Source organism: Mandrillus leucophaeus, unplaced genomic scaffold (assembly GCF_000951045.1).
Source record: "Mandrillus leucophaeus isolate KB7577 unplaced genomic scaffold, Mleu.le_1.0 Scaffold759, whole genome shotgun sequence".
Taxonomy (NCBI): Eukaryota; Metazoa; Chordata; class Mammalia; order Primates; family Cercopithecidae; genus Mandrillus; species Mandrillus leucophaeus.
The window spans coordinates 289,468-314,973 of NW_012108241.1; the positions used below are offsets into that span (position 1 = coordinate 289,468).

The following is a 25,506-nucleotide window of genomic DNA, read 5'->3' on the forward strand; positions in this document are numbered from 1 at the left end:
AATTGTATGCTTTCTCATCCTCCATAGCCCTGATACATTATTGAGAACAAGAGATGCCCAATCACTAACAGCTAAGCCAGCAAAACAACCTCAGTCATTCAAAAAATATCACTGCCATTTCTCATGATAGTATGAGGAGGCATGTACAATTCTACAGTAATGTCAGTGTTTGAAATTTCTCTTGAGTATGAAGTGATTCCTCCAAAAAAAAGAAGTCTTTAATTTTATAATTGAGACATATAAAGTGCCCTACATTGAAAGAATTAAAATCAAGCCATTAACTATTTATAAATCACTATATACAAGGTAGATTATAAGGTATTGATGAAGAATAAAAATAAAAGGGAATATGAATATTATAAAAATCACTCTTCATTAAAAATAAATGTCATCTGATTATAATAGTCATGGATTATATACATCTTCAACAATGGGAACTAGATCTCTTGTACTTACTTTTACTTACATAAATATTCACAAAGTTGTCCAACCACAACCACTATCTGTAATTCCAGAATATTTCCTCATCACTAGAAGTAAAACCATACCCATTAGCAGTCACTGCCCATTATGTTCTTCCCCCTTCTCGGTCAACCCAACCACTAGTCTACTTTCCACTTCTATGAATTTGCCTATTCTGGAAATTTCATATAAATAGAATCATATAATCTGTGACTTTCTGTTTTTGGCTACTTTCATTTAGCATAATATTGTCGAAGTTCATCCATGAACATGTATTTCATTATTTTTTGGAGCTGAATAGTACTCATTTGTATGAATGTACTACATTTTGCTTTTGCATTCTTTATTTGATGGACATTTTGGCTGTTTACATCTTTTGGTTATTCACCTATGACTAATGCTGCTATAAACATTTCTAGGCAACTTTTTGCATGAACCTATGTTATCAATTTTCTTGGTTATATACCTAGGAGTAGAATTGCTGGGTCATGTGGAAATGCTATGTTTACCTTTTTGAGAAACTGCCACACAGTGTTCCAAAGTGGCTGCAACATTTTAGGTTCTCACCAACAATACATGATGATTACAATTACTCTACATCTTTACCAACACTTAACTGTGCTGTAGGCATCTTTGTGGGTGTGAAGTGACATATCATTTTTATTTTCATTTATATTTCCCTAATGACTAATCTTTAGCATCTGAGCATTTTTTCAGGTCCTTCTGGCTGCTTGATTATCTTCTTCAAGACATATTTTGGAGAAATGTCTAAGTCCTGAACCCATTTATTAATCAGGTTATTTGTCTTCCTGTTGTTGAGTTGTAAGAGTTCTTTACTTATCCTCAACACTACACCCTTATCAAATGTATAATTTGCAAATATTTTATCCCATTCTGTGGACTGCCTTCACACTTTCTTGATAGTGTCTTTAAATTGAAAATGTTTTCATTCTGATAAGGTCCAATTTATCTCTTTTCTCTTTGGTTACATGAGCTTTCATTGTCAATTGCTTAATCCATGATCATAAAGATGTATATCAATGTTTTCTTCTAACAGCTTTATAGCTTTGGTGCTTATATCTTGGTATTTAATGCACCTAAATTACTATCTTCATATGATATGAGGGAGTGATCTAAATTCATTCTTTACATGTGGATATCCAGTTGTCCAAGCCCTGTTTGTTGAAAAGACAGTTTTTCTTCATTGCATTGCCTTGGCACCTGTGTTACGCTGAACAACAGAACTGCAGAGATATTCCCACCCTGTCCTTAGAATCTGAATGATCTACATGTTTGCTGTGTAGCAAAGAAAAAAGATTTTGCATATATGGTTAAGGAGCTTGTGTTAGAGAGATTGTCCTATATTATTTTAGTCCGACAGTAATAATGAAAAGTCTTTATAAGAGGATCATAGAAAGGTCAGATACAGGAGAAGCGGGTGTGAAAATGATGCAGAGATTAGAGTAATCTGGCCACAGACTCTGGCAGCCTCTAAGTTAGAAAAGGCAAGAAATAGATTGTCCCCTGGAGCCTCTGAAAGGAAATAGTCCTGCCAACACCTTGACCTTAGCTCTGTGAGATCTGTTTTGATCTTTTCACCTCTAGAACTATAAGATAATAAAGTTGTGTTGTTTTAAGCCACTAAGGTTGTGATAATTTGCTATAGCGGCAATGGAAAACGAATACGGCACCATTGCCAAAATTGTCATAAATGTTTGGGTGTATTTTCAGACTCTCACTTCTATTCCATTGAGTTACAGGATTATCCTTATGTTGGTACAACACGGTTGTGACTATTGAGCTATGCAGTAAGCTTTGAAACAAAAAAGTGTAAGTTCTCCAAATCTGTTGTCTTTCAAGGTTGTTTTAGCTATTCTGTTTCCCTTGAATACTTTGTGTGATATCAAGACTTCTAAGTTTATTAAGACTGTTATGAATCTGAACATATGGCAAACCCTGGAGAATGCTCCATGTGCAGTGAAGAATAATGTATATTGTGTTATTGCTAGGCAGAGTGTTCAACACTTAGGTAGTTATTACTTTTAGCTTTACCTTTACTGGTATTCTTTGTTTTCTCTATGCAGATTTGAAGTACTTTCCAGTGTCCTTTCATTTCAGCCTGAAAGACTTCCTTTAGTATCTAATGTAGGTCTGGTCAGCTAGTAATTAATGTACTCAGTTTTAGTTTATTTAAGAATTTCTTAATTTCTCCTTAATTTTCAAAGAATACTTTGCTGGATATAGAATTATTGATTGACTGTTTTTCAGCATATTTAATTTGTCTTCCTCGTGCCTTCTTGTCTCCATGATTTCTGATGAGAACTCAGCTGTTAATCCTATATTGACATTCATTTGTTTATAATGAGTCACTTCTGTTTTGCTGCTGTCAAGATTCTTTATGTTTGGCTTTGAGAGTTTTTATTACGATGTACCTAGGTGAAAATAGCTCTGATTTTATGTTTCACAAAGTTTGTTGAGCTTTTGAATTTATACTTTTCCAACAAACTCAGGAAGATTTTAGGTTTTATTTCTTCAAATAATCTTTTTTGCCCCTTTCCATCTCTCCTCTTTTTTCTGGGACTACCGTTACGTGAATGTTTACATACTTGATAACGTCCCATAGATTTCTGAGGCTCTCATTGTTCTTCACTTTTTATTCTTTCTTGTTCCTCAGACTAGATCATCTCAATTGGCATATATTTCAATTCATTGAATTTTTTTTTGTCTGCCCAAAACTGTTGGTTAAGCCCTCCAGCAAATTTTTCGTTTCAACTTTTTACCTCCAGAATATCTATGTGATTCTTACAATTTCTATCTGGCTAATTGATATTCTTTATTTTGTTTCACATTATTCTCATACTTTAGTTCTTTAGATATGGTTTTCTTTAGTGCTTTGAACATATTTAAAATAGGTTCAAAACCCTTGTCTAATATTACAGCTGGACATGCAGTGTTCTATACTGTAGTATGACTATAGTTAACAATAATATATAGTTTCAAATAGCTAGAGGGAAGATATTGAGTGTTTCCAACACAAAGAAATAAGTGTGTGAGATAATGGATATGTGAATTAACCTGATTTGATCACCATACATTATATGTATGAAAACATCGCTATGTACCCCATGAATATTTACCATTATTATTTGTCAATTAAAAAATAAAATTAAATAAAATATTTGAAGAAGATTGTCTCCTTAAGTCCAACATTCCAGCTTCCTCAGAGACAGCTTCTAGCGACTGCTTCGTGTTTTGGGACCATATTTTGTTTCTCGCGTGTATCACAGTTTTTTGTTAAAGAGGAGACATTTAAAATAATATAATATGGCAACCCAGGAAACCAGATTCTTCACTCTCCCCAATGTTTGTTGTTGTTGCTATTTGTTATTGTTGTTGTTTAGTTACTTTTCTGAAATAACTCTATGATGTGTATACTGTTTGTCATGTATAATAATGTCTCTGTGTTATGATCTGACAAGGATTCCTTTCGATATCTGGAATTAGTAAGTTTACCAGTCTTTGCTGAGTGGCTGTACGTATGTGTTGGGGCACACGTTCAACATTTAGCTAGGCAATTTAAAACTGCCTTTGTTTTCATCTTTTTTTTTTTTTGCTTCCAACAAGTCTCATAGTTAGCCTGAGGTGAGATCTTAGGGTCTTGTCAGTGCTTTCCTAAGTATGTGCACAGCCCTATATACTTGCATGCTCTTTTAATACCTAGGAATATCTTACAGTTTGTCAGAACCCCTATGAACATCTCATTCTCTAGCTTTTCCTTTAAAGCTTTTTGTTACCTTATTGTTTACCCTAACTATTATATACTATCTCAGGTAGCTACAAGTTAAACAATTGCCTCTAAGTGTTTTAGACTAAACAGTTTTTTTCTCTAGAGAAAAAGCGTATCAGAGAAAAAGCTGTTTGTACCAGACCAGCTTTGAATTAGGTCAAACAAAGATAGCCATGTGAGTGGGGTCTTCCAGGGAAACACTGGACCGTTCAAACAATAACAATTCTTCAAAAATAGGGCTTTGAAGGAGTTCCAATCCTGTTCAGCCCTCTCCACTGGTTTCCAAAATGCTAGGTGTTGGAGTTGGTTGTTTTACCACAATTGTGGGCAGCTTCTTTCAAGGCTACCCTGCAGCTGGGGTTGGAAACAGGGCAAGTTAAAATGCAAGAAATCTCTCAGTCTCTCAGTTCTCACCAAGAATCAGTCATTTTTCTGAGTAAATGCTCTCCAGATTGCTGCAAACCCTTGATTTATTTCCAGAATTCTAAGAAACTTCATTTTGACAAGTTTTACCAAGTGGTTCCTGCTGCTTTTATGCAGGAAGAGGTTTGGGGAGATCTTTTCTCCACTATTTTTGCTGACATTGCCTACTTCTCTAAATCAAGTTTTACTGAGTCACAGCCATGCTCATTCATGTATTTATTGTCTATAGCTGCTTTTGTGCTACTCTAGCAGAGTTGAGTAGTGGCAACAAGATCTTATTATCTGCAAAGTCATATTTGCTGACCCTTTTTCTACAACTCACAGTTCATTTTAGATAAGACATTATATGTATATCAGACTTTTAGTTTTTTAGTTTTTATATTGTGTGACCAAGTTTTGGAAGAAAAATTTAAATGTGATCCTTTTTAGGGTTAATTTAAATTAAAATAATATATACTAATCAATAAGATGAAGTATTGATTATTCAGCAAGAAACACATCATGAATTGGGAAGACAGCATTCACTATCTTCAACTGAAAAAAAGAAAATGACTTTAAGTCAACACAATGTAACATTTTGGGTCAGTAAGCTAAAACAGTCCACCAAATTGCATGTGTCATGCAGCATGGTATACAGTCTTACTAGCAATAAGTCATTATTTTTACTCAGAGAAAAAAAGTTTCTATAGGACTCTAAGTATTCATCTTGACAAATCATTATAACAATCTTGGAAGTTAAATATGAGATTATGATGTGAATACTTAATTTTAGCAAATTCATCCTCTACACAAGCTGTTTGCACATGACCAGAATGTGAAATGGGAGCCAACCCCAAGAATGTCATGCCATGATTTTACTTATACACCATATGACTAGAAAAAGTCAACTTGAACAATTTGATGAAGCTTAGACATAACAGAAGGTATGACATTATAACATTCCTGGATATTAAAGTCTGCCTCCTAACAGCCAAACAGCATAAGGCAGAAGAGGTCTGGAATTGTACATCTTACCCCCTTCCCACTGTATGAGATCCAAACCACCTAGCCATTTGATTTTCCTTTCTTAGTCCTTGCAAAACCCTGCACGTGAAAAAAAAAATTGAATTATCCCGTGAGTGACAAACTCACTTTAGCTACACTTAGCACTTGGCCCCTGAGGCATTATAAACATCACTCCAATCTACTACACATGTAGTCTCTGCAAACATTACGGACGTTTTTATTTATTATATGACCAACAATATTTCAAGTAAGAATTGGGGTGGACAGAAATAGCATGTGGATTTATTAAAACTATAAAAGTAAAGAACTTGTGATTTATATGAGATATTGATGTAATCTAGAAAGTAGACTAATGCCTTTAAGAAACAGAGAGAGAAAAAGAGAAACACCATTAATTTTCTGAAAGCTATTTACTAAGAATCTGGTGATCCTAGAATCAGATCTGGCTAGGAAGCTATGTATAAAATTCTCAGCTGTTTGGAGCTATATTAACCATGGCAATGACATTTAATACATTCTGAAAGTACAGGGCAGATTCCGTATCAGAAATCTTTTCAGAGCCTATTATATTATGTTGATTCTGAAATCTCAGAGCATTGTTTTCTTCCTATCATAAAATAAGCCAGGCATGGCAAATTTAAGCAGATATAAATCAATTTCCTAGGTGTCTGAAATAGTCCATTTACTGAAGTAAAGGAATTCATTCAACAGCAATGTATGAGAAAGTGACTCTCTATGGGAGGAATTTTTTTCTGTCATATGTGAACAATGTTTTGATCAGAATTTACAAGAGAAAAAAAGCTGATTTGTGAAGGAAAACATCAAAGCTTCTTTTCACTAAATAAAAACAACAAAGATCAAAACAGATTGCAACACCAACCTGAGCCTTTGCAGAAGTCCATGTTAGCAGTACATGATAAGCAAAAGGGAAAGAAAATTATATATGCATTAGTTGAACTGCTATTATAATGCAAAATTGAAAAAAGTAGAAATCCTTTTCCCTGATCACTCAAAATTAATGGCTATTTTTCAGCTAGAATTTGAATGTTACCCTCCCAGTTCTTGAGCAAAATACTTCCCCCTGATTGATATTAAACACATGATTGTGTGGAAATAGAGAACACATGGATCTGAGAAGGTTAAGCAGATGTTGTCCTAGCTGTCCTCTGGCTATGAGAACGGATTCCTAAGATCAAGGGCTTAACGAAACGAAATAAATCTCTGAAGCTTAACTCAAATTCCCTAAGACGTATCTTAATCACAGTTTATCACAGGAAAAGACATGAGAATTGCTATTTTTCAAGTACACAGGACGTATAGACCAGACTAACTCCTGGAACGTGGATTCCATGACACTTGTCCCTACTGGTCCCCTCTTCCTCAACCATGTATCTTTCTTTCCTCCTTAACTTTACCACAACTTCAATTTTGAACTTATGTGAGTGACGGTTTAATTACTGCCATCTTTAAAACTAGACTGTGTGCTCCCTGAGAGCAGGGCTAGGATCATTTTTTAAAAAAAATATTGTAGTCTCAATACTAAACCCAGTGCCTGGTATAAAATAGATATTTCCAAAATATTTTTAGAGAGATAAATAAATGAATGTAGTCTAAAGGCAATGTAAATTATAAATATGTATATATATCTGAAAAATTGTAACCCAAATCCAAAATCCATTTGCAATTTGAAATCAAGTTTTACTCTTTTATGTAATAGACCGCAAATCTTAATGAACAGAATAATAGTTCCAAAGAAACTAAGTTGAGAAGGTCAATTAAATATCCATATACCTGGCATCTTGTAAACTCTAAGCACATTAGAGTTATACAGCCCATAATTGTCTCAATCTATAAATGATGGTTGTTTGCAACCAGAAGTCATTGAGCCTACAGGCATTCTCAAACTTAGCAGAAAGCCAGATTAACTATTTCAAAAATATTACCAAAATGAGTAAATTGACATTTATATATTATTATATAGCCTAATCAAAAGAAGAATACCTTTGACTTTAGATAGAAGTATAAAAACATTAAAAATCCTTAGTCATAAGAAACCCAACAAAATTCCTGACATCAGGGAGAAGTCGGCTTCATGTGTAGTAGACATAATTAAATCAGAATTCAGTGATTAATGAACAATGTTCACATGATAATTTTATTTCACATTAGTATTATATCTATAGAATTATTTCTGTGCTATCTTAGTATTACTACCAAAACTTGATGATGACTGCCCATGCATTGGAATTTAGATCAAAGATCATCAAAACTTGGGTGTATCACTTGCTTCGCTCTTTTTTGGTGTATAGACAACGCTTGCATTTTGGTTTGTCCGGAACAGAGATTTAGTAGGGTTCTAGGAATGCAGCGGTATAGCTGAAGAGTTGCTAGAATTATTTCATTTTAATTTATTGCATTGCTACAGAAAATATGTGCTGGGTAAATAACAAATGCATTATTAATATTAAAGACCAAAATTCTCTCACTGAATTATAATGGGTAATTTCTTGGATATGGATGGTTAAATTTCTATGCGGCAATAAATAAAAGCAATCAAAAGCACCACTTTGTCATTCCTCAGGGTACATACTGAAGAAGCATCAATCACATTAGATATGGAAATTTGAATGTATTATGATGTACTAAGTTGTTTTCCTGTAATTACATATATCATTTTTCTTTTTTTTTTAAATCTTGTTATTATAATTACTTAGTCTCTTGTTAGATAAATATATAATTTCTGGGTAAGATTAGTCCTTTACTGTTCTTGCTTAAAATATTTTCAAATATTTCAACCACTTTTACTTCTGTATGCAATCTTAATCTTTCTTCTTGGCTTTAGTAAAACTGCTTCTGGCTATTTGTATATTAAAATACTGCTATTATGTCAACTTTAATGGCCTAAACAGAAACTGCTTAATTTTCACCCTGGGCCAACACCATTTTCACATATCTAAGTACTATTCTTTCTTTAGAGTTCAGTTCAGATCTCACTCTCTTTAACCCTAAACTTCCCCAAATCTGTGTTTCCACAGTCCCATGAATTTTTGAGACTCAGCAGACAGTACCATAGATTTGACTTTTTATATATATGTCCTATTTTCCAAATGGAGTCTAAGTCTGTTTTGAGACCGGGATCTGTAGCACACACTTCAGACAAGCTCAGACCAATTCAGTCTCCTACTCAAAACACAGCAGGGTCCCCTAACAGGCCATGAGTATGGAAACCACTGGTATCATGAGTGGTTTCTGTACTCATAGCCTGTTAGAGGGCCCTGCCGTGTTTTGTGTAGGAGAGTGATTCACATACCCGTGGTTTCCATACTCATGGCCGGTTAGGTCCCTAAATAACCCAAACCTTGCCTATTTATCTGAAATTGTTTTCAATACTCTCCCTGTACCTTATCCACTCCAGCCACACCACCCTTCTTACTGTTCCTCCATGACAAGTGAATGTCTGTTTCCAAGTCTGTTCCCCTCATTGATAATATTCTTTCTTCAGGCCTCCCCAGCATCCCCCTCACATCATTCTTGGCTATGTCTGACATTATCATCTCAGAGAAGTCTTCTCTGATCATTCTGTCCTCCAAACCATCATAACCTATCATTATCTGCAACTGTTTCTTTGTATTTTTACTTCTTTGCAATCTATTTCCTTCACTTGAATATATACTTCATTAAAGCAGAGTTTTTGACTGTCACATTCCTAGCTGTATCCTAGCAAGGAGCACACAGGATATATTAAATAAATGTTTGTTCCATGAATAATTACCTCTTAGTAAGTTAGGCACCTGGTATAAAGTCTTAAGCAAAGACTGTGATGATTGATAACTACAGAATAAGAAAATGTGGTAAAAAGATACTCTGAAGCCATATTATATTATATGGAGCCTATGTGGTCATTGCACTTAAATAAATAGGTATAGGTGTTTGAATTCCATTTCCACATAATCCAATTTATTCATTACCTGAAATTAAATATCACTGACAGTTAATATAAATGGTAATTAAGGCAAGTCACTAGGAGGTATGAATACCTTTGCTTTTTTTTTCGTATGTGTTCCAGCATATACCTCCTCTACACTTCCACAAATAATGAATTTTCAGCCAAGTGTGTCAATGTGAATGGATAGAAATGGTATAGACTTACACAAATAATGAATGCTCATCTAGGGAAATGTGAATCCAAAACACTAACCAGGAGTAAAAATGAACAGGTCATCAAGTTTTACATATTAAAACATTTCCACAGTATTATCTGTATTCACAACTTTTTGTAGCACCATACAACCATCAAGTTAAATAAAATGCTAAAGAATACTTGAAATTTATCTTAGAGAAAAATAAAAAATAGGGATTCTTATGCATAATTAAGGTAGATGCCAACAGATGAAATCAAGCTTCAATTGTAAGAGGATATATGAATTGAATATGTCTATATTTTTCTTGTGAAATTTCATAATTAAACAAGAGCATGATGTGTATAGACATTCTAACTAGTTTAATATGGAATCACTTGAAAGAATATGTTATTATATGGCTTTTATATGAGAGATATCTAATGTGATCATAAGAAATATGCTTTTCAGCTTCTTTGTTTGAGAAACTCAGAGATGTTAAGATACATTTATTACTCATAGATTTATATGTCTGTTTTGACATATCTTAGAATTTGGGGTAAAAAAACGTATATTGATAGTATATATTTTAGTATCAGGTACATAAAACTTTCCTGTAAGTTAAGCATTATTTTGTGTTTAGTTCATGGAAGTAAAAATGAATTGAATATTATATACATTTTATAATTAAAAACATATAGAAAAGTTGAATGATACAAAGAAAAACTTAAGTGCACTTCCTCTTTCCTCATAGAACCTGTATTTTGCTGTCTCCTCGAGAACAAATGGAAAAAATATATACACACACACACACACACACACACATACACACACACACTCACACATATTCACTGCCCTGGAGCTTTATCAATGATCCTTTTCTGAGTGCAACTTACACTTGGTCATAGAATACTATCCTGTATATTCATAATGACATAAAAGGGACTGCTATCCACTATTAAATAGCCAACAACAATCTGAAAAATAGATGTACTACTGTTAGAACCCTTATTCTCATTAATCCTCTTTACCCCTTCATAAATAGGAAAGAAGGCAAAATAAAAGGGATGACTATTTCTATTTTATGGTGCTAAAACTAAAAGAATAAACCTAGATCAAAGGCAAAAGGGGAAATGTAAAGATTAGGGACAAAACAGTGTTTCAAACACTACAGAAGATCAAAGTTGGAAGAAAACAAGCTCTTTTCCCATCAGTTAAATGAAGTCTGTGTGTGTGTGTGTGAGAGGGGGCAGTTATTTAATATATACTTTTTAAAAGGATATTGGAATAAACAACCAGTATTACAGAGAGGAAGCCCCTAAGATTGTAGTTGCCAAAGTAAGTGTTTAGTCAAAGTTTTTATTGTGCTTATCATGTAATAAGAGAGGGTATCAATCAAGCAACCAAGCAAACATTTTCAGAGACAAATTGCTGGATCTGAGAGTCCTTTTAATCATATGCAACTTGCTGAAATCTCAATAACCCAGAAAGCCCAGTCAGTGGCAGCCCAGGCTAAGGGCTCACATGCTATGACTACATTAAAACAAATATAATAATCTATTTAGGGAATAATCATTTTCTTCTTTTGAAGAGCTATTTACAAAACATTTGCAATGCAATGCTTTGCATATCATTGGACTAGGTCACTAAACAAAGCCTGTGTAAGAATGGAAGATCTAAAACAAACAAGGCAAAACAACAAAACAATAATAACAACAACAAATGCTCCAACTATTTTGCTACCTTCTTGGTAAATGTCAGAATAGTTGAATTTTTTTTTTTAAATAAGTAGGGTATTGAGTTGAAGGAGGAATAATGGAGTTATTAGTTTAGATGAGCTTGAAACCTAATAAAATAATATGATAAAGAAGTTGTCTCTCATGTAATTATAGAGAGGAGAGATTTAACCAGAGTGGAAATAACAGGATTTACTCTGTATTTGACTTATTTCCTATGGGAAACAATCCTGGAGAGGCACATTATAGAGAACTGGAACATTTCTGATACGAGAGGAATGAGTCAGAAATGATTTAATCTGAAAAAATTAATTTAGCAATAGGGAATTATTTATACTCAAATGCAGTTTTGTGATTTAAATTAAAATAAATATATTTTGGCTTCTCTAATATTTCTAAGCTACATTGTTAAGAAAATATATTATTTCATTATGCATATGTATACCATTATTCATTTATATATAAATATTACCTATTATATATCATATAAGGTATATTACATAGATACATAGATATAGATAGAATGTATATATAGATACATAAATATATGGTATGTGCATATCTATGCATATATGTATCCATATATATGCATATATCTATCCATATATATGCATATATCCACACATTATTTGCTCATATAAAATATATATATTTGTCCTAAGAATTGTGATGTTTACCTATATGGTCACTCACTGGCTAGTTTACAGGTTTGTTTTACATTATTACAGAATTTCTAAATTATTCATTATTAAAATCTTAAAAGTGGAATCATAAAACCCTGCAGATTATAACAGAGAAAGAATTAGAAAGAGAAACAAAGATGCAATGAGACAGCCAACAATACTCTGTATCTTGAAACAAACTCCGAGGGACTTGAATAACATGTTTTATCTCTATTCCATAACCAAGTAGTTTAATCGTTTATAGCAAATCATTTAATTTCTTGCACTCTCTAATAAGGAAATCTTATCTCAAAGATGTTAATTTTTCCCTAAGGGCTATGATCCCATCAAATTAAATCTAAATTAAATGTGCTTTGTAGGAATTTAATGAGTTACAAAACACAGAGAAACAGAATAATCTAGAATAATACTTTTTTTTCTCAATCTAAAAGTTTTGCCTTTTCCATAATTGGATTTTTTCCAGTTTCCTCAATGATTAGTAATACCAAAGATCAAAGAATTTCTGTTTTAGGAATCAAATCAGTAATAGCTTTATGTATTTAGAAAAACATCCTTTATTGGCATTTGATATACAGAAGAACTACCATAATACATTTGATCAAGATGGCTCTATTGAATTCCCAAGATTCAGATTCAGAATGGTCCTAAAGTAATTGCAAGTCATGTTCTTTCATTCCCCAAACATTTATTGAACTCCTACTGTGTTCTCAATATTATTATGTTAAGCAATTAACTTGTCAAATCAGAATTCACTTCTTTAACATTCAACTCCAAAAACACAGTTACAATGTGTAAGTCTGCCTTCCAAATACACCTTACTCGGTCAAATACACTCTCTTTGTTTATTTTGTAGAAGGCTAATTATCTCTATTTGGCTATAAGCCCCAGATTTGTGCTTATTCCTCCTCTGAGGAATACTACTTGATATTCTGTGAGCAAAATACCACAACTCACCCAAATTTTCCATGTCACTCCAAGAAGACATTTTACGTACTAAGACCTTAAAACACTGCTGAATTAAGCATTAGATACTAGGTAGTGGTACAAAGCACATGAGCATTAAGGGGAAAGGGTCACACGGATGCCTTTGTCCTAAGTTTACGTTTAGCCCTTGCAATTATCTGCAGATGTAAAAATTCGTATGCAGAAATCATTGCACCTGAAATTAGCTAACTGAAGGTGTAACTGGTCAGTTGCATCCTACTAAGGGAGCCCTTGGTTAATTATCCCAATTATTAGGTAATTAAAGGTATAATTATATAAATTTCCATGCAACTTTACTGCTTAAAAAACTCTAGTGCAGAAAATAAGATATGAAAGTAAGCTTTCACAAAAATTTCATTGAGAGTGCTGCTGGGTTTCAGGTGCTTGAGAATTGAATTTCAAACTAACAGTTTTTACCCTGAGTGCTACCTCTATACTTAATCATTGTGGACTTGAATCATATCTTTACTTTGTTCAACAAAGCAATGTGTCAAGGGCATCAGTGTCAGAATATTTTCTTGAATTCACTATTAAGCCTAATTGCCATGATTAATTGTAGAAAACATCACACTCTGATAAGACTGTTTTACTGATCTTGAAGACCAAGCAATGCAACTATTACTAATTGCGTGCTATGTTTCAGAGGAAGCAGAGTGTGTGCCTTATAAGGCCAACTTTTACTGCTTTGGGATACAATGCTTATATTATCCCCACTAGATAATAGGGATATTATCTAGAGAGTCTGTTTACTATCATTTTATTTTATTTTATTTTCTGTCCACATAACAATGGGTTTGTAATTTTTAAACACACCATTTAACAACAGAAAGATGTAGGCTAGAAAAATGCTTTGTAGTGACAGAAAATGCATCCCAAAGACTGTGTGTTTAGTTAGTCAAGAAATGATCAATGTTAAGTTCTCTTTAATCCAGATGATTATATATTGGAATTCAAGGATCAATGATGCCTACACGCCTCTGTATCCTAATTCCAGCAACTCAGCTTATGCTATAATCGTTGTGAAATCAAGCCATGTCGCTTATCACAATTCTAGTAGTAGGTACTACACTTGTTTGCATATGCTTTAGTCCACTTTGTGATTCACAGAACCCTGTTTGCTCTTTCTAGGTCTCCTAGACTTCTGCTTCTGTGTTCAAGCCCCTGAGACCAAGTCTGTGACAGCTATCCCCAGAACACCCCATAATGCTGCCCCTTTGGCGCTTTCAATTTTGCCTGCCCTTCACAGTTCAACTTCCTGTCTCTGTAAATGAGACAGCCTGTGCTTAAACAGCACAATTACCCAAGTAAGGCCGATGGCCAAGCTGACTTGAAGCTCTATTTTGTTGTCATTTCAAGGGTCATTTTACAAATCCAGGAAGTATCATTTATATTGTGGTTTAGTCCCATTTCAGTTATTTTCCAGTGACACCATTTGCAGGGGTACAGTATAGACTATGTACCTTGTCATTGAGAAACATGGTGGGCCTGGCAGGCTATTTAGCCATGTCATGCAATACCCCATGAAAATCTCATGAATGATTTAATAGAGGCATGAGGCATCCTCATGGTAAAAGAAACATATGTTTCATGTAAATCCATGAAACTTTCAATTTTCCAGTTGTAAACATAATTCACTCATGTCGGATTCCTAGAGCTTCTCTACCTATTGCTTAGTCAACAATTAACTATTGCAAAGCCTTAATGAGGCACACACATCTCAATAGCTGATTGCTAGAGCAATAGTAGAATGCTGATTTTTTTTCATTAGGCCTGCACAGCTTTCAAGTTCTAATTCTCCCAAATGTACTCAAGACCATGTTGTGGTACTAACAATAAATGTTTTTCAATTAACAGTCAATATGTGGAGGAAAAAAAAAATTAAAAGACTCCTTTGCACTTAATTTTTCCCACATACTACTTAAAAGGCATTTTCTTTCCCTTTTAATGTTAATTGAATCATTATCCGCTTGCCACTTAAATTTCAAATGCATGGGAGGACACTTCTCTAAGTGCTGACATGTAGTTAGAGGTCACACTACAAACCCAGATGTCTCTACTCTCGTTACTCATCTCAACCACGGCAGGGAAAATAGGTATAATATCTAAAGGACAGTTTAATTCTTCTGATGATTTTTTTAAACCATAATCTTATCAAAAAGCTTAAACTTTCCATTTGAATTTCCTTTTTCTGAAGTTTTCTGTGGTCTCTCTGAACACAGGTACACTCTGGATATCCTTTAAAAAAAAAAAAAAAGAAAAGATTCTTAGGAGGATTCTAAATCCCTTAAACTATCCAGATTCCATGAACTTTCTACATGATATTTGCCTAACTCTAATGTTTGCTTATTCTTCTCTTTCAAGGTTCAACTCTTCCCTTACCTTCTTTATGAGGCCTCCCTGTGCACTAAAGCCTGTATCTTTGGGACAGTCATCAGTCCCTTAGCACATATAGGCCTTCTATATTTCACTTAAAATAAATTTTAGGTGAAAGAGATAGTCCCCCGACTGTCTTGAAAATCTCTACCTTGCCTTTTTATCCTTGTATTCCCAATGCTTGTCATAATGAATCATTCATTCTTTCATTCATTTATCTACAGAGTATCTGCAAATATCTACAGAGTACCTCATTAAATAATAATGATCATATCTAGATTGCCCATAGTCCAGAGGAAAAAGTGGGAGAGGAGAGGCAGTTAACAGTCATGTAAAGCAAATAATTCATAAAATGAAATGTGCCTTAGAAAGGGAAAGAACTGTCTCCATGGAAGTGGGAGATCCTGGAAGATTTAATATCTATCACTGGCCATAAGTAGGAGTTTGCCGAAAGGTAAAGAGAAAGATTTTTCTAGTAAAAATAATCACATGTAAGAAAATTTAATGATTAAAGAGGATTGTATGCTCAAGGAATGCCAAGAATTTTTGGTGTGGCTGGAATGCAGTTGATAGAAAGATGAGTCTGCAAAGTACCAGACTGAGAAGAGCTTTGCATACCATGCCAATCAGTGTGTTCTCTATCCTACGTAAAAGCAGGTCAAGGATTCTGGCAGGTCAGAAGCTCCTATGGAGGCTAATGCAGTTGAAATACAGTGGAGTCTGGGAATTTGTATTTTCAACATCTCTAGTGATTCTGATACAAGTTGTCCTCAGGTGAAACTGTGAGAAATGCCATCTGTATGCAAACAGGAAATCTAAGGGAGTTACTGAAAAGGCAGTATGGGGGATGGCTAGCCCACTTCTCGGAGGTTTTGGCACTAGATCAGGCAAGGAATATCAGTTTTAATGATAATGATCACAAACAGATTAATTTAGTTAGTTGCTACTATGCTTGCATAAATCAAGATTGTACCTGAGTGATCTATAAGTAAAGGCACTGAAATATCATGTGTTTGATTTACAATATTCCAGCAGCTATTATTCTTCTGTTGCTAAACAAATTGTCCCCCATACGCCTCACAAAAAAATTCAGTGAGGTAGTCATTACTATCTCTACTTAACAGATGAGGAAACAAGGGCTCAGATAGTTGAAATGACATGCCAGGTGTTACCCAATGCATGCATAATAGGAGTAGGAATTAAAGTCTACGGCTGTCTGACTCCTCCTCCTTCATCATGCTTCCTTTCCAAATATCTGCGATGTAATTTCCAAACTATCCAATGAAATACAGCAAACCCCAATTTTGGGCACAACGAAATACAACAATCAATTTTGGGCCAACAAGATTGGGCACAATTTTAGGTTCAGCAAAGTTCAACATGAATTTGATGCAACTGAAGTTAAGAAATACAGGAATCCAATCAAGTGTGTATCAACATTATTTCTATTGTCAATGATAAAAACTCAAGCCCAGCTGATTGAAACAAAGGGGAAATTTATTGATTCTTATGGCTGAAAAGTCCATAGTAGGCTCCAAGAATTAATTGATTCAGGGAAAAAAAAATGACTCTAGAATACAGTTTTTCCTTCCTTATCTCTTGGTTGCTTTCTCTTTGTCATCTCCATGTTCAGTTTCACTGGTCCTGACAAAATGACTCACTCCAGAGTGATGTCCTCATATCCTCCAAAATTCAAGTTCAATGGAAGACAGCATTTTTCTTTTTCCTAATCTCTTTCAATGACCCATTGCAGTCCTTATTGGGTCACAGATCTATCCCTAAGTTCACCTTGTAGCCAGGGCAACTCAATGCTCTGATTGTCTATGTGGGAGCCTAATGTTTACCTCTTGATCAAGCACCAAGTCAACACGACCCAAATGTCACAGATTTCAAATGAGGGTTGAACATGATTCTTCAAAATAAAATTTAATTAATGGTACAAAAAAAGAAGTTTCAAACTGGAGGGAGCAATGCTAGCAAATAACCATAACCACAATGTTCAGCTAAAAAATGGAGTAAGGTAACTGACCTTGGCTTTTTATTATTATGACAGAATCAATTACGCTCACTGATGAATTAGGTGATACCTTTCCAGATTTCTGTATTTCCTTAAGGGCACATCTCTGGACAAATGAAAATTTACTCTAGCAGGAAATCTGTTTTTAGATGGTTTTTATACACATGCACACATACATATGTACACACACCCCCCCCCCCAATTTCTACAAGGCAGTTTTCTTGATATGGATTAAATCTATTCAAATAAGAGTATTCTGTAAGCAACTAACTGAATTCTTTTATTTTCTTTTCAAAATAATCCACTGTTCAAATTAAAACACTTTTTTTAAACTTTAATTTGTATGCACATATAGCCACAATCCTTCTTCAACTAAAGTACATTGGTTCTTTTAATCCTTTAATCAATGCTTCCTTCCAGCAATTCATATCTTTCCATTCCCTTTCCAAAATTATTCATTTCTCTAAGGAAGGCAGAAAGTTTTGCTGACTTACCTCCTCAGTGGTTTGTTATGGATTGGATAAGCAGTACAAAATTTTTGAGGATTTTCCTCTTTGGTGATATTTTATGTTCTCTTGAGTACATGTGTTAATTTTCAACCTGCTCATTCTTCAAGGCACAGTTCAAACCTCCAAGACACCTCTCCTCTATGTGCCAATACCCCCTTATTCTAAACATTTATCACTGTGCACATTTATTATTAATACCATAATAATAACATTAATTACACAAAAACTAATTAAACTGGCTGGGTGTGGTGGCTCGTGCCTGTAATCCTAGCACTTTGGGAGGCTGAGGCGGACGGATCACCTGAGGTCAGGATTTTGAGATGAGCCTGGCCAACATGGCAAAACTCCATCTCTACTAAAAATACAAAAAAGTTACTGGGGTGCGGTGGTATGCGCCTGTGGCCCCAGCTACTCAGGAGGCTGAGACAGGAGAATCGCTTGAACCCAGGAGGCAGAGGTTGCAGTGAGCTGTGATTGCACCACTGCACTCCAGTCTGGGTGACAGAGTGAGACTATCTCTCAAAAACAAACAACAACAACAACAAAACTTTAAACTTAAAGGAAATTTAGTTTAATTCTCCATAAACTGAAAACTTACTGAGGGCACAGCTCTGCATTCTCAGCCCCTAGCACCACATCTTACAAATACCAATAAATGGACTTAATATAATAAGTCATGTGGTAGGTTAATATTTTATTTTCAAAAATTGATTTTGCTCAATCCTTTTAGATGAAAAGGAAGGGAATGTACCCAGTAGCCCGGTATCCTATTGAAATCTACCAGGCAGAAGTGGTGAAGTGGTAGGGGACATGGCTCTCTCTCTGCCTCTCTCCTAGCAGTAAGAGTAGTGAAACCAGGGGAAGGAGGGAGAAGAGCAGCAGAGATAACGAGCCAAGTGGCTGCTAGCCTGGGAGGGGCTGGCTAGGTGAGATATCTGCAGCTGAAGGGTCATGGCAATGAAACAAAGACCCAGGGACAAGAGAAGAGACACTTACAGGCTAAGGAGGCTGGCATACCTGTGACAAGGGCTGGGTGAAGCTAGCTTTTATCTGACTCCTAAATGGGGATGTATGACTACATTAAGAGCTAGGAACAGAGGGAGTAATTTGGTTACACAGCCACTTACTTATTCAGCCCCCTCTGACTCGTTAAGCACTTATAAATGTGTGAACTCACCAGCAGCTCTTTGATTTCCAGCTTTCTTCTCATTCATTGCTACACTTTCTGACTATAATATTTCCATTTGTAAGCATGGTACATTGTGAAATACTGTTATTAATGATATTTAAACAAATGAAATTGCACTATTATGTTCAAAATGTGGCTCACATCTATCAAAACAACAAATTACAGATGCAAAACACTACTTAAGCTCCATAATGACAGCATATTTTAAAATGTCTCCCGGAGTAGCAGTTAGGAATTTCAAGAGAAGAGAGAATTATAGTGGCTGGGAAATGGATAAATAAGTATAAGTAACTAGTTTTGGAAAAGGGTTTGCCTCATCAAATGTATGCTGAAGAGATGCTCATAAACTGCCTGTTAAAATAAAGAGAGGTTTGCAGCTACATAGGAGCTAGCAGCTCCGACCTCAGTTATGATCTGGGGCAGTGATTCTCCCTTAGCATTCTAAGAGTTAGAATAAACTGTGATCTCTGGGGTCAGAAAGAGACAGCTAGAAACTGTGCATTGTGTTTGGTTTCTATTTTTTCTGCAGCAGTCCATGTTCAGACTCCATCTGTTTTGAACATTCTGTTTGTGTGAACACAATATTCATGTGTGGTTCCACTACCCTTGGTGCTTTGAACCTCTTAGCCAAACAGCAAATATTTATTTTGAACTAAATGCCAAAGATGGTGCCACAATTGTGAGAAAAGTAAATCAAACACCAACAAACCAACAAAAAAAGCACACCAACAACGACCCCATAAAACACGAAGCACAGCCTCTCCTTATCATCTCCCATCTAGCTGCCCACATACATGAAAAAAAAAAAAAAAGAATGAATAGCAAAATGCCAAGCAATGCTAGCCACAATGCAAGTAGATACAAATTCTACAGCAGTGATGACATTCAAAATATTCAGCCACCTAAATGACTGATATCCACCACTGACAAAAGTCACTTACAATCACAGGGAGAACAGCTGGTGAGCCAGAAAGGTACACATCCAAGGAATGTTCATCCTAAGAACAGTCTTAAGGCTGTTCCATGTAAGAATAACCGCAGTTTAGAAGACTCAGACCAGTGCACATCAATTTCCTGACCTTATGAACACACATCTTTTTTCTGCATAATTGATATTTACAAAACAAAGCAAAACCTAAGCTCCTTCAGAGTTGGGACTCTTTCTTCTCCAACATTTATTCATGGCAGTTGACTCTATAACATTAGTTTGGCAAACATAAACAAGGATGCAGCCATCACCTATAAAAAAAATGCAGACATTTCTGTCCCAGACTATGTCAAGAGGGAAAGAAGCACCTTGTACTCCAAAATAGCTTAGACTCAAAAATAATGTTGAACAGGAAAGGAAGAAAAATGAACAGTAAGCTCTAACCTGCAGAGCGCCCTGTGCTCTGCCAGCCAAGCAGTGATTTCCAGTGGCCCATGGCAGAGAAGGTGAGGAGGCAATTCTACATGAGGAATTTCTTCATAAGTTGGGAAATAGCTCTTTGCTTGGGGAGGCTAACGGCAAAACCTCCCCAAGCAAACTTGAGATTTTTCCAGTGGCTTACTGAATATCCTATTTATACCGCAAGGCATTCATTTAAAATGAGGTCTTGATGCCAACCCTTTTGACATTTTGACAGGCTACAAAACTCAAAGCAGCAGGACTTTCTGTTCTTGCCTACAAAACTCAAAGCAGCAGGACTTTCTGTTCTTGCCGTTGTTTGGGTTTCAATGCAGTAAACACATACGCAGTTTCACTTAGTAGACTATAAAAAGAGTTGGTTGAAATCCAGAAATTGATTCATATTTTAATGGAAAAAAAATCCATTAAACTACTTTCATATAAAATTAAATCCCCTCACTGTATTTTGAATTAAAAGTAATGTGTCGAGGACCTATTTGTTCAGAATATGCTGCAGCAGTGGTTTTCAACCATGGCTTCACATTTAGAATCATATAATGATCTTAGGAAAAAAATAGATGGTGTCTGACATCCATCCCAGAGCTTATAAAAGAGTGTGCCCTAGAGATCTGTAAGAGGGGATGGCAAGAACTAGGTCCATTGAAACAGCACAGTGGAGTAACCATGACCAGCTCAGACCCATCTTGACTAAATCAGTGGAAGTGGGCACATACCTGACTGAACACATTTTGGTTCTATGAGCATGAAAAAGGGAATGGAAAGAAGAATGGCTATTGGGCAGACAATACATTGGGTATGTAACCAACTGTGTCTGTCGTGTATTCCAAGTATCTCAAATTGCTCTTAAAAATTTTCAGTGACGTGGGAAACTTACCAAAGCATAGTTTGAAAATGATATTTCTCGTATCAATTCTTCCAGTTTCCTTCCTTTTCTATATGAATAAACAAGGTAACAGAATGTCCCAAGAAAATGTGGGATTGGATTCAGTAATATATAAGCTTCTCCCAACCTCTGAAACAAATCCATGATTCCAGACACTGTGGTAAACTCCAAATGTGAGAAGAAACAGAGGTTTCTGGGCTTGGAAATGTGAAAATTGCATGGAGAAATAGCATAAGTACAGGAAAAACATCTGAAGACTATATGAGCAAATAAATATTTGTCACAAATATGTGACAAAAACTGAATTTTCAATTAATGACAGAAGAAGCTATTAACAAAATAACAACTGCAACCTATAATCAGAACGCTGATTATATGCCTAGTCCATTTCTACATCTGTGAATATGAAATAATATTTATACCATCCCAATGGTCTAAGAAAAGTATATGACTCCTTGCAGCATTTTTAGGTTGTGGCCTTTACAGTGTCAATAGTAATCTTCAAGTGTATTCATTCAAAACATACATGTCTATTTAGTAGCCACTATATGGAAAGTCCTCCACCATCCATTAGAGATATTTAAAGATGAATGAGATGAAATCCTTGACATCAGGCAGATAAACAACTAGCTTGAATGCAATCACCCAGCACAAATGGTGGTAACTGGCGGAGTCTTCAATGCAGAAATGATATATCTGGTACAAATGTATACTGTGTCACATTAATTCCTAAGTGCTCTGTTCTGCTCTGCTGAGAGATTTCTAATCAAAATCTGCTTTGTTCTCATTTCAGTAGCAGGTAGAATTGCTACAAAACTTTGCTGGCATGGAGCTGGATTTATAACAATGTCAATAAAATAATGCAAAGGAAAGTTCACAGCAAGAGGAGCTGCAACTAAGGTTGCTAACTGAGAAGAAATTCCACAGTTGCCTCATCCTAATCCTTCCCTCTCCATTCCAAGAAAAAGGAAAAGAAAAAAAAAGTGACTGAATTGCTTTCTTTCCCTTACCAGCAATTCATTCAACAAACATTCATCAAGCGCTTCCTTTGTGTCAAGAAATATGCTAAAAGGGAAGAAAGACATGCATGCAAGGCAGTCACAACTCTGTGGAATCTCTGGATTATCATTCTAATTTTAAGAAATACATTGAGACATTAAGTGACTTGCTCATGTTACAAAAGAAACAAGCACAAAGCTGGGAATTAAACTTGTCTTTTACAGTTTGATGCGGTTTCTGCACTATCCTTCTGGAAAACACATGCAGTCTACAGGGGACTCTGGAAGGACACTCAAGACTACACACAGAGAGAAGCATCTGAGGGGTTCACTATAGAGCACTCACGAGGAGTCTTGGCTAGCACACCAAGAAGAGTTTATCTGAGCTGATTCAAACCTGAGAAAAAAACAGCCCAGCCCATGCAGTTCTCAGGCTGAGTTCAGAAGAAAGGGTGGTTTATCTCCATCTGGGAAGCTGTCCACATTTACAAAACGCAGAGCCAAGGAGGTCTTGTGGGATTTTCCTTTGTGATACCCCCACAAGGATGGATTAGAACCCTGGGTATCTTGTGCTAAAAAATCATGCAGAACATGGAGTAGGGTTACTCAGCAGCTGAGGGATGCATGCCAGCAGAGTCTGCCCTGTTGTGTGGACATTCTCTCACTGACAGGCCCTTTGATGCTCTGTCATGTGACATGGTGACCATATGCTAAGAAGCACTCCTGCTCTATAGGGAGACAGATTGTCAGAGAAGTCTCAAAAGCCAGCCAGATGCCAGTGTCCCCTCTACTGTCCCTGATCTACCAGAAGTGGCTTTGCCAGCTGGCATCTCCACTTCTCCCAACCATGCTCTGATCATAGAAAACAAACAGGGCTGAGACACTAACAACTTTATTCCCCTGTACCAGTGAAGCCCACCAGTGACAGATGAATTAATGGGCAAGAGAAAGAGTCCAATGAGAGTCCAAAGAGAAGAAAAAGAGGGATGGGGGAGATTTTTTCCTTCCTGTGGGCTTTTTTTTTCCTTAGATGAAGGTGTGCTGCACTCCACATGACTTATTACAATTTATTTACAGATCTCTCTACCCATGAGTGTACAAGCTTCTTAATGACAGTGATGGTCTCACTGATGTCTGTAGTCACAGCCCCTCCCTACTACAAAGGCTAACCCAGAAGGACAGCTCAACAAATATATATTTTGTTTTATTTTTTTAAAAAGTGCTGTGAAAATGAATTGAGATAAAACACCTATTAAACAAGGACTATAGAATCCAATAATCTGGGGTGGGGGCAGAGTGCTGAAATCCCTGGATCAGCTCTTTCTCGCCCAGAAATTGACACAAATAACATGTTAATCTCCCTGGCAATGCCCAAATGACTCTTCGTCTCTATAGCAATTTTACACCTGCTCCGGTGATACTACCAGCCCACAAAAACAACTCTAACCCAATCCCCAACCCCACCTCAGGTCAGAGAAATTAGGAAACCTTCTATTTTCCTGTTGTCTGACCAAAGAGTTCACCCACAATGGTTCACTAAACACAACTTTCAAACAACTTGAAGAGTGTGTTAAAAATTCAAGTGCTAATGATTTTTAAGCATGAATCGTGATTCATCCAGCATATTAAATTATGAAATGTAATTTGTAGAAATTTCATCATGCTTCAGCATTATGAAAGAAGTAATATGTAATTGCAATTTAATATTGAATGTTGCCATGTTTATTGGTTTCCTAGTCATATACTGTGCTCCAGGGATGCTGAAGATAAAAGTACCTTATGCCAAAGGGCAGCAAGTGAATGGACTGATAAAAAAAAATAAAGCAATCAAAGAGCTTGCCATTCTTATGAGCACTCCTACTGTAGCAGTGTGTACCCAAGAATCTTTGGACATAAAATACATCCAGCATTTTTGGGCATCTTTCTTTTATAAATTTAGTGCTTTTAATGAAGCACTGAGAATTAGTTTTAGGTCTGCATTCAGCTATACACACATAAGGAGAGTAACTAGTTCATTTATGCCTAATTTTCTCCTCTGTTAAATGCAGGTGCTTTAAATACATTAACAATGGTTGTCATTATATATACAGAGTGCTTATCCTAGTTTCTGGCATATGGTTAGCATTCAATAAAAATTCAATTCTATTTGTTACACAAATTGTCATCATCATTATCATTATCATCATCCATTTTCATGAAACAGAACAATAAAGCTGGACAAAACCTAAAAAGAATTAACGAATCCAAGCTTTTTTTTTTCCTCTGTAGAAGGAAAGCCCACACTCTGTAAACTAATTTATTCCTACTGCCACCCAACAAATTAGTGAAAAAAAACAAAAACAGAAATGCATCCTAATTCCAAGTCTAGAGGTTTTTCACACAATTATTAAATAATATAAAGTATTTTCACATTATTAAGGACATTGGACAATAAAATGGGAAGTCTTTACCTTTTAGCCTCCCTCTCACAATGTGCCTGTGACAATATTCTCCTCACCTCAGGGCTCTCTGTCTTCATGTGTTTAGCTTTCTTTCCACATCAGAAAGGAAATAGTAACAGGTACTGAAAACTTTATATTCTCTTGCTGGGATTCACTCATTCTCTGAGATACGTTTCCTTTTAAAGCCCCAGTGATCAAATAAAGTTGTTGTTCTTATATTTTAAGTATTTATTACTGAATTCTAAGAAGAATGTGAAAGCAACTATAAGAAGGCTTACATGTATAAAAATAGGACCACTAAGATCCCTACCTGATGACAGATGCTTTCGTTTTTGTTTTTTCTTAATGTGTTAGACATTTACTTATTAAGCCTCAGCCCCAAACTTGTCATTCTATATTCATCTCCATCTTCAAACTGCTAGGGCTAGAAACTTGCAAACTATTATTTGCAGCTTTCCTGGCTAGCGAGTTGCTGATCATATTCTGCCAA

The 25,506-nt window shown here is 35.6% G+C and overlaps 1 protein-coding gene across 1 annotated transcript in view; it reads right to left on the reverse strand.

The window, feature by feature from the left end:
• Window positions 1-25,506, reverse strand: part of THSD7B (thrombospondin, type I, domain containing 7B) — a 649,627-nt gene that overhangs the window by 135,853 nt on the left and 488,268 nt on the right. The window contains exon 15 of the mRNA XM_011966357.1: window positions 6,558-6,563. Coding sequence (XP_011821747.1) covers window positions 6,558-6,563 — 6 coding nt within the window. The remainder of the gene's footprint in view (window positions 1-6,557; window positions 6,564-25,506) is intronic.